Here is a 14,236-nt window from a genome sequence, read left to right on the forward strand (position 1 = left end):
TCTCATCTCAGCACGACTCATGCTCAGCTCAGATCGACCCGGCTCAGTCTCGACTCTTTCTTGATCGGATAGCGAAACCCCAACTACCATGTAATCCACCTCGCATTCTTCTCCGTGCAAAGGGTGCTCACTACTCATACTCATACTCATACCCATACCCATACTCATACTTTGAGCATGTAATGCAATAAATCAAACATCGCCGACCGGGCCAGCAAAAGACACCGTGCAAAGATTCTGAAGAACTACTAGCGGACCAGTCAGCTCGAAAAGTGGATCACCTCGCGCTTCCATTTGGCTTCCACCACTGTCAGCGAGGAGCCCGATCTACCAGACTGCTGATTGGCTCCAGCTGAGGAGAAGACTGCCGCTCCTCGAGCCTGGAGCTCCCGAGTCCTCTCTGCGTCTTGCCACCGTCGATGCGAACGGCTTCGTCCCTCCTGTGTACAGTGTACGGAGGACAGTACACAACGCTTTACAGGCAGGAGTACCAAGCAGAGCAGCACATGTGATAAGAGCTGACTGAGCTTTGTCTACGGTGCTGTGTTCAACATGCTGCGGACGATGGGCTGACTGCCGATAATATCACCTCCCAACAACTTCACTACTACGGTATGAGTATATGTAAACTACCTACGCATCCCAAGATCATCAGATTAATTTAATCCAATCCAAAAACTCCTACAGGGTAAAGTAAATGAAGCCGAAATGACCTGAGTCCGGAACTCCTCTATACCGAACAAACCACTAGTCATGTGTAGCCGTGCTTGAGTAAGTTGGAAAAAAAATCCCTGCATGTCAAAGACTTCTGTTGGGGCACACCATCGATTTTGTTGAGATCCATCCCTCCCCGGCCAGGCTGGTGGGGCTGACTTCCCGGGAGGTGGTTGGATCGGGAAGGGAAAGAATGCCAACCTTGAAACACAAATCACTTACGACGAATGGGCGGCCGCTTGTCATTCGATTGCGTGGTGCTGATTTGATGGGGAAAGAGGGGCGCGCGGCGGCGGCGGCGGCGGCGCTCTCGGGGGTGCTAAACTGTATTTTTTTAGTTTGAACATTGGCGTGGTCGTGGTTTTTTTTTGTGTTCCCGGCTGAAATTTGGAGGATACCTGTTTTGCTGGGTGTGAAATTTTCGAAACTTGGGATTCAACCGCGCCGAGTAATTACTAACTTAATGCATGCTGCTGCTCTTGACATGCCAACGATAATATCTACTGAGTATCTTAAGCTGAAGGCGGCGATCATGTCCTTGGATATATATATGTATGTATGTATCTATATATGTTTGTACAGACGAATCATAAGGCCAGGAACCCCCCTTCTCAAAATCATCTGCAAGTTGTTTTTGAAGTCTATGTACTATGTACTCGTACTCTTTGCAGATTGATGGAGTCGCTCGGAATCAACCAACCATGCTCCGCCATGGCTGCCGCCCGATAGGGAAAGGCTCACCGTCGTCGTCCGCAGATCCGGTAGCACCAACACCGTCTCCCCGTGGTTACGGTAATCTACCTCACAAGGAATGGGTCGTCGTTGTAGCTGCCCGCTCGTGGCTGGCCCGGGATCTGCTGCTGCTGCCGCCGCCCCTCCAGTCGAGGGCTGCAGCATAGGGGTAATCGGTGGCGGCGGGGCTCCCGACGACGAGGGCGGTGGTGGTACAAAGCTTCTAATCTCTAGCCCGGGAAGAAGAAGGTGGCCAGCCTTCTGGGGTAGGAGCATGATCGCAAATGTCTTAGTCTCCCCCTCTTCGGCGGTAAAGTTTCCGCGACGTCGACCGCCAATCAACCACGAGTCGGGGTTGGCATGAAGCTCATATGTAAATTCGAGCGATCCATTGGCCTGTTCACGTTGTTCAGCTGAGCACCAGCGCCGAGTGTGATGGATAGTGAGTTCGGCGGCGATCATTTGCCCAACTGCGGCGTGTCGATGTTGGCCCGTCAGATTGGTGAGGCGAAGCTCGGCTGTATGGACAACTGGGATTTCAGGAATGTCAACCGGAATGACAATGTGTCTATTAGGCACAGTGGGCGATGCTGGGAGACGAATCACCGGGTGGTTCTGTGCGTTTGTCAGTATACTTGAGTGCGAGGGAAGCACGGCTAATGCGCTGGCTACTTCTCACCTTGTGCCAATCCTTAAGCCACGTTTTCAGTCCGTCCAGTGGCTCCTTCAGCGCGCCCAGTAATCCTTCCCATCGAGCATTCGCATACCCCAACGTTTCCACCTCTCGCACCAGGCCAACGATCTCCATGTCGGAGGTTGACAATTGGGTGCGGAACGCATCAAGGATATGGGCCGTAAGTAACGTGCTGTATGGGTGGAATTCACTAGCCATGATGCTAGAGTGGAATGCCTTTTCCACGGCATCCATGCACTCATCATCCACGCACGTGAAATCCACACTCAGCCGGAGTGAGCGTCTGGAACCAGGGGAGGAGACATTGTCCTGCTTCCGCCGGATTTTGTATACCAAGGAGGCGGGCTGCTTGGGAAATACATCTAGCGCCACAGAGTCACCAATGCTTGATTGCACCTCGTAGGCATTCGAACTAGGGATGTTGCATCTCAAGATTCGAAGAGGGATCATCAAGGCCGGGCTGATTGTAAACCGGGAAAACAGCACGTCGTTCTTGAAAATGTCCTGCACGTTGACGCTGATTGGCAAACCTGAATTGATTTTGTGAATGGAAGAGTACGAAAACGACCCACTGCCCGTTTCATAGGTCACCTCTGCCCTTGCAGACAAGATCGGATGATGCTCCTCCACCGTATAAGGGATCCGGAGTCGAACAAATGATTTCGGCTTCAGTTCGTTGAACTCAATGGTGCCTGAATCGCTGTTGGCTTTGATTTGAATCTCGCCTTCGACCAACTCCGCCTCTGCGATTCTCAGTCGCAGACCAGCAGTGGCTGGCCTAACACGCAGGGTGCCTGTTTTGATATCGTTCCATCCGCTGTTGAGTTCCAGCTCCAGCGTCCGCATTTCTTGCAGGTTGACAAGATGCGGGGAAACGATCCTTGCCTGCAGGCCGTCCGGTGGTGGAAAGCAATAAATGTATGGGCGGCTGTCTTCCTCTTCTGCCTCTATTGCTTCTCTAAACCCAATAGGCAGGGTTGCATTTCTTCCACCCGCTAATGTAAAGATGAGGTTCCTCACACGTATCTCGATGCGGTCCACAAAGTATTTCCCTTGAAGCGAAACCTTTCAATGGTCAGCATCCTAGATTGAGAGCGGGACCTGATTAAATTATACTCACCGCTGAATCTACAAGCACCTTCGTCGAGGATGACTTGATGGTCATCCCTGTCGGCATCTCTAACCAGTGCTCATTGCTCTGAGGTCCAAGGGCGCTGACTAGCCGCAACTTGAGCGAATTGATTTCAATCCGCTTGCCGAGCAGAAACCTCAAGGCAAGCTGTAATTGAAACCCATCCCTGTCTCCATAATGGATAATGGTCGGCTGGACTTTGAGGTCACCAAAGAAATCGGTCATTGGTGCAAACACTTCTTTGTTCAAGGCCCCGGAGGCCTTGAAAAGCTCATCAACATATTCAGAGACCAAAGCATTCTCAGCGAAGATGTGCGAGGCATCTAGTGTCTTCTGACGGCTTGACAGGTTCGACTCTGTCCAAGCGGCAAACTTGGCGAGAAGGCGAAGAATCGTGCGCACATATTCCTCGCTACGTTCCAGCTCTTTCAGGCAACGTGCGTACATTTCCAGCATGACGCCCTCCAAAACGGCCCAATGCTTGTTGCCATAGAACGGAGTCAACTGGTGGAAGTATGAAGCAGCCGCGCCATAGTCACTTAGCCGATACCGTAAGAGGGCCATATCGGCGAGTGCGGCGTGGGCTGAGTTGGTGCGGTTAGCAGCAATATGGTGCCGATACATCTGGTCTGTCAGGTCCTCGAAATGCATTCGAAAAGCTCTCCTTGAGCGAAGCGCGATTTTCAGTCCCGGAAGAGCGATGCCACACAGATATCTTGGCTCCGGCGCGTCTTTCGTGGATTCCGGCGATTCATCATCCAGGCTGACCTCCGCCATGTCGTTTTCTGCATTGTTCTCATCATCGAATAGTAAACGATCTTCATCCCACTTCTCTTTCCAACCGTATCTGCCAGATACTCCTTCCAAAGCTCGTCGAGCCATGAGGTATAAGTCTCCCCTCCCGGAAGCCAACTGCTCGGAACCGGTTTTGGGGGTAGGTTTCGGGACCTCCAAGCCCGGTCGAGCATAAACCGAGAGGCTCTCGGATGACATGACCTCCGATGTTCCAGGGCGAGAAGAACGAGCGGCAGAAGAGTTCATGAGCGAGCTGGTACGTTTAGGAAGTTCCCCTGTGGCTTCAGCGGAACTAGAAGCCCCTGATTCCCTGTTCGCGACGTGGCAGGTAGTCTCCGGAAGGGTCAAAGCTGGCGTGAAGGTCTGAGAGAGAATCTGAGAAGCAGCAGCATAAACCCACGACGACACCATATTGTCGATCACCTCTTGCTTTGCGGCACTGTGGCCCACTTCAGCCAAGCCCGTGTGAAGATCAGACCTCAGTGTTCGTACCGCGAGACTGATAAACTCATTTGCCCTGTCACAGACTTGAGAAAGCAGCATCAAGTTCTCAGCCTTCGTGGCTTTCTTCACCTGCTTCTTGTTCCCATGCGCTTCGAGACCGGCCAAAGATGGCGCCCTGGCTGCCCGGAGAAGCAAAGTGACCTGCCGAGAGAAAATATATGTGCGGAAGTCGAAGATCGAGATGTTGCTGGCCAAAATCATCTCCCGATAGGGCTTCTTGTTCGAGTCGATAGGAAAGTCCCCGGGCTCAAGGTGAGGTACTGGTTCTGGCTCAGCCGGATCTTCATCCTTTGGCACAGCGTCACCCGCCGACTCCAGTGCCTGTTTTGCCGTCTCCTGCCAGTCCTTGCTGTGGGTAAGGAAAGCACTGCCATGCTGTTCCCCGGTGCCCTCCAACTGCTCATGGATTGCGGTATCCAAGCCAACGGCGAGTTCATCGTACCCCAGCAGGGCGTCGTCAAACAACCCGACATTCTCGAAGCCCCTTGCGAGTCCCTCTTTCAGTATGAAGAAAGTGCAGAAGTTCCATCCGGGCAAGCTGCGCTGCGAGTCCTTCTCCTTGATATCCTCCTCATACTGTGCCACGCGGAGGTCAAACGCCGACAGAATCGCGTTCTTCATCTTCTCCACGAAATCCTCGACCTGGTCGGCCAGCTCCGGCGGCTTGACGGCGCTTCCTGGCCTAGGCAGACGGATCTGCGCCACGCGATCCACGGCGGACTTGGATGCGCCATTGAAGTCCGCCCGGACCTTCTCCAAGACCGTGGTAGTGGTGCGTCCCCATTTCGAGGCTGGGGCGACTTTCTCGGCGCTCTCCCCATCCTGCACGACGTGTAGGATGAGCCAATCGAAGGCATCGTGCTTCTCTTGGCTGGTTGTGGTGGTGTTGGATAGTGAGGTGGAGGCGTGAGACTTGATCCAATCCCGCAACGCCCTCCGCGCCGTAGCTTTGTAGGTGTCGTTGTCGTCGCATCGGAGAAGGAAGATCTTCAGGTAGGGCGTTTGTCGCAGGCCAGGGATTTGGTGCCGACGATGTGTCACTGCGGTGCCGGTCCTATCGGTGGAGGTCTTTTGCTCGTCCGCTTCATGCTGGGCGGGAACGAATCCGATCCGGAGGGACTCGATGGATCGAACGGGGCGAGTTGGTGATTTCCAGTGGAGATTCTTGAGCGGGAGCTTTTCTGCGAGAACAGACTGGACGTCGGGGAAGAGCCCGGAGGGATCGGTATACTCGACTGGCAACAGCGAGGTGAGAAGTGAGCAGCGTGTAGCACAAGTACTTCGAGCGGGAAACGGGGCTTATTTACCGGTGACACTGCTCGAGCCCCCTTGCGGTGATGGGTCCATGGTGTCCGTAGCACTATTCGGACGAAGGTAAGCGGCTTGTAAATAGCATACCGCCTGGGCAGCTAAGGAGTTGAAGATTTTTCAATCTTCCTTCTCAAACGGGGTGCGGGGGAAGGAAAGAGGAATTGGATGCAATGATCGGACAGGAAGTGTGATGGTGATGATGATGATGATGATGATGGGGGGCGGATGTTGGCCGCAAGACCGCCTTTTGGTTCTCCAGCCGGCATCTCTTGGCATTCCAGGGCCCCAAGTCCTTCACATTTATACATACGTCTATATCATCTTCAGATAATTGTTATGCATCATTGTATTCCATTACATCTATAAATGAATGAGTAAAAATCGCCCAAAAAAAACTAATGTCTCTGTACAGGGCCCATGTAAAACGACAAGGCTTGTGAATATGTGAATATGATGAGCAAGGCATCAGGAACAACCAGGTGGAATAGAAATAGACCCATCATATCCAGTCATTATAGAAAAACATCACACACGCAAGTAAACAAGGATTGACAAATGCCCGTTATAGTACCAGTCCAGTGGACGTAACGCCCCAGCTCAAATGAAGGGTAAGAAACAAGTCAAAAAGATGTTAGTAAGAAGGATGGTGGTGTGAAATCGTTCAAGAACCGACTTCAAGAACGTGCTGCGCATAGCGAGCTTTGAGAAATTCGTAGCCGCTGTAGATTCCTTCCCAAATTCCCGGAACATAGCTACGGACCCAGGCACCGATCACCAGAAGTAGGAGAGGGATCTGAAGACAATTAGCGATTGAAAAAAGAGAGAAATGCAAGGTTGAGACTTACCCAGATGAAGTAAAGGTTGCGATCATTTCCAAGACCCTTCATCCTCCGTGCCTGCTGCTCTCGGAGATGTTTCTGCTGTTCGCGGGAGATCACGTTGCGACCAATCCGAATGTCTTTGAGCTCTTCGCTGTCCGCTTTGGTCAGAACAGCCTCTGAGGTGCTGGCCTGAGCCTCGAAATGCTGGTCAAGGGCAGCCTCTGTAGCCGCTTGTAACATGCTGGCCTTCTTTAGACGTGCCGCTTCATCCTCTCCGACCTGGTTCTCTTGGTGTGGGTAAAGCTCCTCATAAGAGGGTAGCTCCGCCGTGGTTGGTGCTGAATTGTCGGGAGCCGAGTTGCCGGTAAGCATATCCCACCAGCCATCCTTAGACGAGCGTGAAGTACTTGGCCTGTGCGGGACTAGATTGGTGATGCGACGCATGGCCTGATAGTCAGGTAAGGCAGGCATCGGCGGCAGAGCAGGTAGGTTGGGAAAGGCGTTGGCCACACTTTGCTGGAACTGGTTGATTTGGGTCTGGAGTTGATTGCGCCAAGCAAGTAGAGCAGCTGGGGGAGAGAATGGCCTCGTATCTTCCGCTTGAGGTGGCTGTTCGGGCGCATGGACTGGCCCTGGTCGATCATGATGCAGACTGGACCGCCGCGACATGGTGAACTCAATCTCATCCTCTTCATAATCCTCGTCGTCAGAGTCATCTACAGCATGACCAAAGGAGCCTGATGCTGAGGAAGATTCCCAAAGGGAGTGCAAGGACGCAGAACTGTGTCTGCGGCGCGAAGATGACAGTGAGCCAACGCTGCGTGAGCGGTGGCGGGCAGGAATGAGGGCAGCTTGATGCGCGGGTAATGTAGTCGCCAAATCTGCGGGTGTATATCCCCGTATGCTGCGAGCAGTGGTCTCGGCCCCCGCAAGGCGCAGCCGCTGGACAATGTGTGCATGGCCGCTCAAAGCTGCCAGATGCATCGGGGTATTTCCCGAATTGTCTTGCACATCGGAGTTGGCACCTCGTGCAAGGAGTCCAGCAACAAATCTCGTGAGTCCCAGGGACGACGCAAAATGGAGCAGCGTCTGGCCTGTCGCCGAGCGGGAGTTGTACCTGGGTGGACGAGGGCTATCGTCGAGGTCGACAAATTCGAGATAAGTCAACATCTTCGAATCAAGATCGCTCAATTTACCCTGCGATTCATACCCAGGCACTTGTCGCTGATGTCCACTCGAGTTTCCTTGGAAATCCTGGGGAACATTGAAAACACTCTTCATATCACTACCCATGATCTGCTGGGCCGTTTGGAACGCATCTGCTTGACTGCCGAGCTTCTGTCCCAGGATTCCGAGAGCTAGTCGGTACATCTGCAGCTCACGGTCATCCACATAACGGAAAAATTGCTGCTGCTTCGGCATCAGAGGTTGAGGCGTCTGGATTTGACCAAATGTGGGATGTTCGTGCTTGAACACCACTGGCACCATTCCAGGCTGCAGTGCAGGAGGGGTCAAGCAATTAAGACACTTGTCGCCCCAGAATGTGGTGGTAGTGGCAAGGGTATCACCGAATACAACTTCCATGCCAGGGTAGAAGCCGCTTCCCAGCAGAGTAACTTCAGTGCCGCCAGTGATGGAACCCTCGGCGGGAACGACCTTGTGGATGACTGAGGGCAGCCGATTTCCGGCATTACTGAGCGGTGGCCACATGGGAGCAGACGTGTTTGGACCGAGGGACAAATTGAAAGACTGGTCGTGAAAATTGTTCCTAGAGCCGCCTGGAGTACCGGGACGACTGGGCTGCGCGGAGTTTGGTGCAGACATTAGCTGCTGCTGAATAAAACTGTCCAAGCTTTGTGGGTGTACACTCAGGAAGGGATTGTTGTCCCCACTGTTCGGCGTTGGAGGGCTATTGGGGAATTGGCTGGACATGGCGGACGAGGTCACAAAAGGCCTTTCCACTGGTGACGCAAATCCGCGGGCCCCTGAGAACTGTGGTTCGGTACTGGGCGCCGTGGAGTTGGAAGTGTTAGCTGATGGCTGCGTATTCTCTAACTTGGTCATGGTAAGCTCTGAGGGAAGTCTTCCCGAGTTACTATGCTTGCGTCTCTTGCTCATTGGGCCCTGAAAGTCATTCGGCGAGGTCTGCCTCGAGAGACTGCGCGGTGTTTGCGAATTTGAAGTTGTGCCGTTGGCTGACGACTGGTGAAGGGAAAACGAGCCAGAAGGCAACTGATATTGCGAATTGAAACGTTGCTGGAGTCCCTGCAAGTCGGTCGCTGAAGCCGTTTGATTCGACTGCTGTGTTGAAGCTGGCGCTTTGCCTGTCTCCACACTAGGGCTCGAGGGAAAGACCCCAACGCCTGGCAATTGGGTTCCATCCGGCAAAGAGGGTGAGGGACCAGGAGCTGGCGGAGCTGGAGGAGCATGGGTTTTGTGGTCGTCCGTGATCATGATTGAGTTTGTGATCGCCTGAGCGATGACATTGTCTTTGTGATCTTTAACAGTGAAAATTACCCTAAATCGAAAATGTCAGCCCGAGTTCCCAAGAACAAATCAATGATAAATATGGAAAGGCGGTCGTACTGAAACCCAAGCTTCTCATTCTGATGCCTGCAATAACATGCTATTCGCATCGGCAGTTCGACCTGCATAGCCCCAGCCGGAATGTTCAGGGTTTGACCATCCCCGTAGCCAGGTATGGCGGTTTTCGAGGGCTCGGTCCAGTCCTTAATCTCGTTGGTGTTAAATACGATGACTCGCTTCTCCTCGTCCTTCTGGAAAAGTTCGTCTTCCTCTGGCTTCCTTTGCTTCTTCCGGAACGCCCGTTTTCGTTCACGCTGTATACAACCAGGACAGATCTTAACTTCTCCTCCATCTAATGGTTTGTCCTCGTCCTGAGTGTCATCGGCAGCACGTGGGCTGGAGCTAGAGGACCGGTATCGAGATTCGCCTCTTGCTCTCGCGAAAGCTTTCTTGAGCTTGTCCTGCTCTTGCATTGCGCTGGTACAGACGAGGCTTGTATAAAGCTCCACAATTTCCGGAGAACGTTCGATGGTCGACGGCGCCAAGAATTTGGGTTTTGAGATTGTGTGACTAGGCAGTCGTACTTTCTTCACGCCGGTCGGCAACGGGAAAAGCGTCAGTCTGATGGGAATCTGTGTCTCCACGCGCGACTTGAGCGATGTGGGGTGGACAGTCAGGAAGTGACGCTGTGTTGGCTCCGGTTTCATGAAGCTTGGAGAAGGGGACGGCGCGAAGTTGATGCCAAAAGGAAAGCTGTTTGGTCCAAAACTCAGATTCGAGTTCATGGGAGAGCCATTCATGTTGATACCACCAAAGCTTTCCTCCAAGATCGATGACGGAGAATGACCGCCCCATGGGCCCAACGTAGACTTTCCCTGACTGATACTTCGGGAGACTGAGAAGGGAGATGCTTCCTTGGTACTTCGAGGAAAGAAGGCCGTGCCAGGAATCTGCACATCAGGGCGTCAGTTCGTTACAATCGCAGAACATATGATGAAGACCTACCGGAGACGCAGATTGCCTAGCTGAAGCGCCCGACGTACTTCGCAATTGAGACTTGGGTTTCCTCGTATATTTCGGCTGCGGTGTCGTCTCGGCTTTCAGAGGACTGGGGCTGCTGGCGGCACTCTCAAAATCAAATGCTGCATCCATGGCCTTATTACTTGATTCAAGGTCTGCGTCCGCATGAAACGGGCCGTCCATATTCGGAAGAGAAATATCCAGTCCAAAAAGCGATTCCTCCTTGACCGACGCGAGATCCGGGTTCATCCAATCCTCCGTTGTGTAGCCAAAGGGCATTATCGTGTGTTCGCTATGTACTGCCGATGCAGAAGACGTTACGGACGGGTTCCGAAGATGATTGCGTGGTGACTCAGAAGACGAACTTGGTGTTGAGCCGTCCGGAGACTCGGCGGGGGACTCGGCGGAGACCACGTTGAATTGTCGCATTGCATCTTGTTCTTGATAGGAGTTTTTCAGCGATAGTTCAGATGGCGACAAGCATGTTGGCTCCGAGTCGCGGCTCTGGCGGGTGGAAGGAGCGTGAGAGAAGAGGTCATCGAAATCCCTGCCCGCGCCTTCGGACGAAACCTGTAACCTTGCAGAGTCCAAGAAGTCCATATCTGTGTCTTGATAGGGATTACCCATTTCGTCGTCGACTACAACAGGTTCCAGAAAAGGGAAAGCAGGTGAAGAGACAGCCTCTGCCGATCCCATCCTTTGATCCTCACAATAGCCCGCAGGTGACCAGGATGGAAACGCCGATGATCCTCCTTAACAAGCCTCGCAGGCTGCTTCCAGGCTAAGCCTTGCCTTGACGCCCTAGTCCAACTCTGAATGGAACCAAGAGCGTAGAATTGTCAAGGAGTGACTGGGGCTAAACTGGAGCCGCAGTAGGCGGGCGCACTCAGTTATTGTCGACGAACGAGCGGTATCACGAATGCATCCGTAAATGAGACCAGGCTGGGCGACTAAAAGACTTGCTGTAGGACTTGAAGGTTCTGGCCAACCAGAGGAAGGAGGAAGCGTATGACTCTGTGAAGTGAGAGACGGCTTGAGCGATTAAAGGCAATTGTCGTAGTAGGGGGGGGGGAGAGCGGAGGCGGAGGCGCGGCCGCGGGAAAGGGGAGGAAAATCAGAGCGACGGTCGGAGTTAGCGAGGTGAAAAGGTTTGGGAGACAGTCGTGCCCAAGATGGGTCGCAAGAAGTGACAGGTAATTAAGTAATTAAGAGAAGAGGCTAACAAGAATAGTGATCGACCACGGAAGGCCCCGTAGATAAGCCAAACCTGGAGACTGTGGGAGGAAGGGGGGGGAGGGGGGAGGGTGAGAGTGAGATGTGGGTGTAGGTACGGTAAAGAAAGGGAATGGGAGAGAGGAGGCGTGATATGAATTGTCTACTGTCTGACTTTCTGCCTGCCAGAGTCCGTGGTTATCGAGTGAGTTCTGTTCAGTGCCACTGCCACTCATCAACCCTTTCATACCTTGGCGGTGAGACTGGCAATAATACACTAATCCTAATCAAGGAATTGAACAGCCAGGAACCGGAGTAACTAGGCCGCCGAGTTCTAATTGGGCGGAAGGGAGGCTGGCTGGGCCGGGGCACTCAGTGCAATAATACCTATCCGTACCTAGTACTCCGTACTAAGGTAACCTTGAAGGTAGGTAATATTTCTCGCCAACCAAGACGGGTTCAACCATGCGCAGTGTACCTACCATAACTCAGTTCATGAAGTAGAAGGCTCCGGAATTGCCTAAGCTTGACTGTACTTCTACCTATACTATCAGTGTCGGTCCAAGCACTGTTCCTTAGCACATAGGTATCTAGTATCCTCTGCTCAAAAGAGTATGTAAGTGATCAATAAGTTCCCAGCCTGCCAATCTGACATGGAGGTGGAGTAAACAATAATGGGTGTGCTCACCGAGGAAGATCATCCATCCATCCCGCAATCCCTTCCCGGTGTAAAATGGACAGTCCATACAAAGTTAGTGTATTCCTGGTCCATCACTGGCTCAGCTTACTACTCCGTAGTAGGGCTCAGGTTCAAACCACTTCACAGCTCTGTTTCTTTACCGGGAAAAGGAGCTTGTACTACACAAGTGACCTCACGATCGGCGCTTTGTGCACTTATCACCAATCTGATCGAAGTCCCAGTCTAGGATAGCATTCTTGCAATGAGAGTAGTAGGAGACATTGACCGATTAAAGAGAAAGAACTTCGCCAGCTCTGTCTCATTAGATTGGATTCAATGGGTAAATTGCGAGTAAGATGCTTCTAATGAATCAATGAACTGCGCCATCGCCTGTCAGACATTGAAATTGCTTACGCAGCCAAGAAAAAGTGTACACAAGCGAAAACGCTTCAGGCCAGACGGTGTGCCAGTCCTCCTGACATTTACCGGACTAGATTGCGTCGTGCGGGGATGATAAGATGGAAAAAATCGCAGGCAAGCCAGGTCTTGTAGGGACCCTGTGCAGCTAATCATAGAGCGTCTAGTTATTGTTATCATGACGCACTAGTAGCTCATATCCTCGGAAAGCCCCTCACCAACCGGTGCCAGCTGCACCTAAATCCAGCCCCAGATGGGCGGCGCCTATCGCTGTCGTGGACGTGGACGTGGTAGGATAGTCAGGCTGCATTGGTCGGGTTCTAGAACCGGTCTGCTTGTCAAGTTACCTAGTAGGTCCGTGGTGAGAAAATAGTAAACATCTGGCAGTAACCTCCTCTACCAATTCCTTATTACATTTTCGCCAGAAGTCCCTCGCGCTGCATAGTAATATAGTACTGGGGTTGAGATTCGAGAATCCTATATTGCCTTCGGTTAGCGCTAGAGGCACTAATCATTGCTTGATAAAGTGGATGTCTTGATGGAGATATATCAAACTAACCAAGCAGCTCATGATAGGTGTCATGCCTTTCTTGAGGGCTAAGAAGTATTCCCTCCACTATGTAGAGACATGTTGTCGAGATAGATTCTTGTTTCCAGATGAGGCAAAACAATACGAAACCCGCGACTATAAGTTGTGATTAAGAGCACCCTCTGCCTGGGCAACGGTGTGGCGGCAACATAGCGTGCATTAGTCTATCCCACGACCTCCTTGTACTGAAAGCTAGGAGCGTACCCTCTATCCGTAGAGCCAATGGTTATCATGGGTTATAAGCCGGCCCTGAGGTGTACAAGATCTCAAGCTGCAGGGGCATATGTAGAACGTCCATACTGTCTTACCCTACTCCGTCTTGCTTGAGTATCACAAACGGAGAGCGCATGACCACATGGTGGATGCAGAGCAACCTGATTACAATTGTTAACCATAATCAGAACAAACAATGTATTCTTACAGAGGGAAATACTATATGCAGCACGGCTGTCATTGCACCTGTAAATATAAGCACCAGAGGGTCACACATTGAGCTTTTGATTGTTATTCGCCCAATCTCAACTACAACAGAAGGTACGATCCTATCGGAGGTCATCATAAGAAGTGTACGAAAAGTCTGCAGTTCCTGCTCATATGCAGCTCAAAAAGCCGTCAAAAGAGGGTGACCAAAGCATTTCTAATTTCCCGCTGTGCGATGTCCGGCGCTTAAGAACCTGTGGATTCAAGCTCAATATAGGGAGACAGCTTGCGGCTGGTTGAACTTGATTATCTCAGTTATTCTCCTTGGTAAACTGTGCGAATGAGACATTCAGCCTTCCAGGAAGAAACAAGCATCCTCACGTCGTTCAGAAAAAGCTTGGTTGGCCGAAATGAAGACGACAGAGCACAAAAGCCTAAGCAACGGTCGATGTCTCGCCCCAAAAGTGTTTCAAATATGCATCTGCAGGTCCACTTGGAAGATGCAAACGAGAAGGGTGGGTAAGGCACTGATCGGACCCACGACAGTAGCATGGTAGGGGTAGTTACTCTGTATATCAGACGTTTCGAGCTGCTACCAACCCGTGCATGCCGCATGACCCTGCATTTAGCCGTAGACCCTGAGCTATTATCCTCATACCCAAGTTTACAA

The 14,236-nt window shown here is 52.0% G+C and overlaps 2 protein-coding genes across 2 annotated transcripts; both read right to left on the bottom strand.

Moving 5' to 3' along the window:
- Positions 1–310: 310 nt before the first annotated feature.
- Positions 311–5,918, bottom strand: BO95DRAFT_460402 (putative TMEM1 family protein; the record flags this gene model as incomplete). Its single annotated transcript, XM_025588735.1, has 5 exons — positions 311–440; positions 1,415–2,061; positions 2,126–3,205; positions 3,261–5,806; positions 5,879–5,918. 5 exons carry the CDS (start codon positions 5,916–5,918, stop codon positions 311–313), a joined length of 4,443 nt encoding a protein of 1,480 aa, XP_025445902.1.
- Positions 5,919–6,445: 527 nt separating this feature from the next.
- BO95DRAFT_15802 (putative membrane-tethered transcription factor (SPT23)) lies at positions 6,446–11,163 on the bottom strand. Its single transcript, XM_025580700.1, has 4 exons — positions 10,235–11,163; positions 9,290–10,179; positions 6,728–9,221; positions 6,446–6,675 (listed from the first exon to the last, which is right to left on the bottom strand). Exons 1-4 carry the CDS (start codon positions 10,943–10,945, stop codon positions 6,544–6,546), a joined length of 4,227 nt encoding a protein of 1,408 aa, XP_025445903.1. The 5' UTR covers positions 10,946–11,163; the 3' UTR covers positions 6,446–6,543.
- Positions 11,164–14,236: the final 3,073 nt, after the last annotated feature.

This window comes from Aspergillus brunneoviolaceus, assembly GCF_003184695.1.
Source record: "Aspergillus brunneoviolaceus CBS 621.78 unplaced genomic scaffold BO95scaffold_10, whole genome shotgun sequence".
In the NCBI taxonomy this organism is placed as follows: Eukaryota; Fungi; Ascomycota; class Eurotiomycetes; order Eurotiales; family Aspergillaceae; genus Aspergillus; species Aspergillus brunneoviolaceus.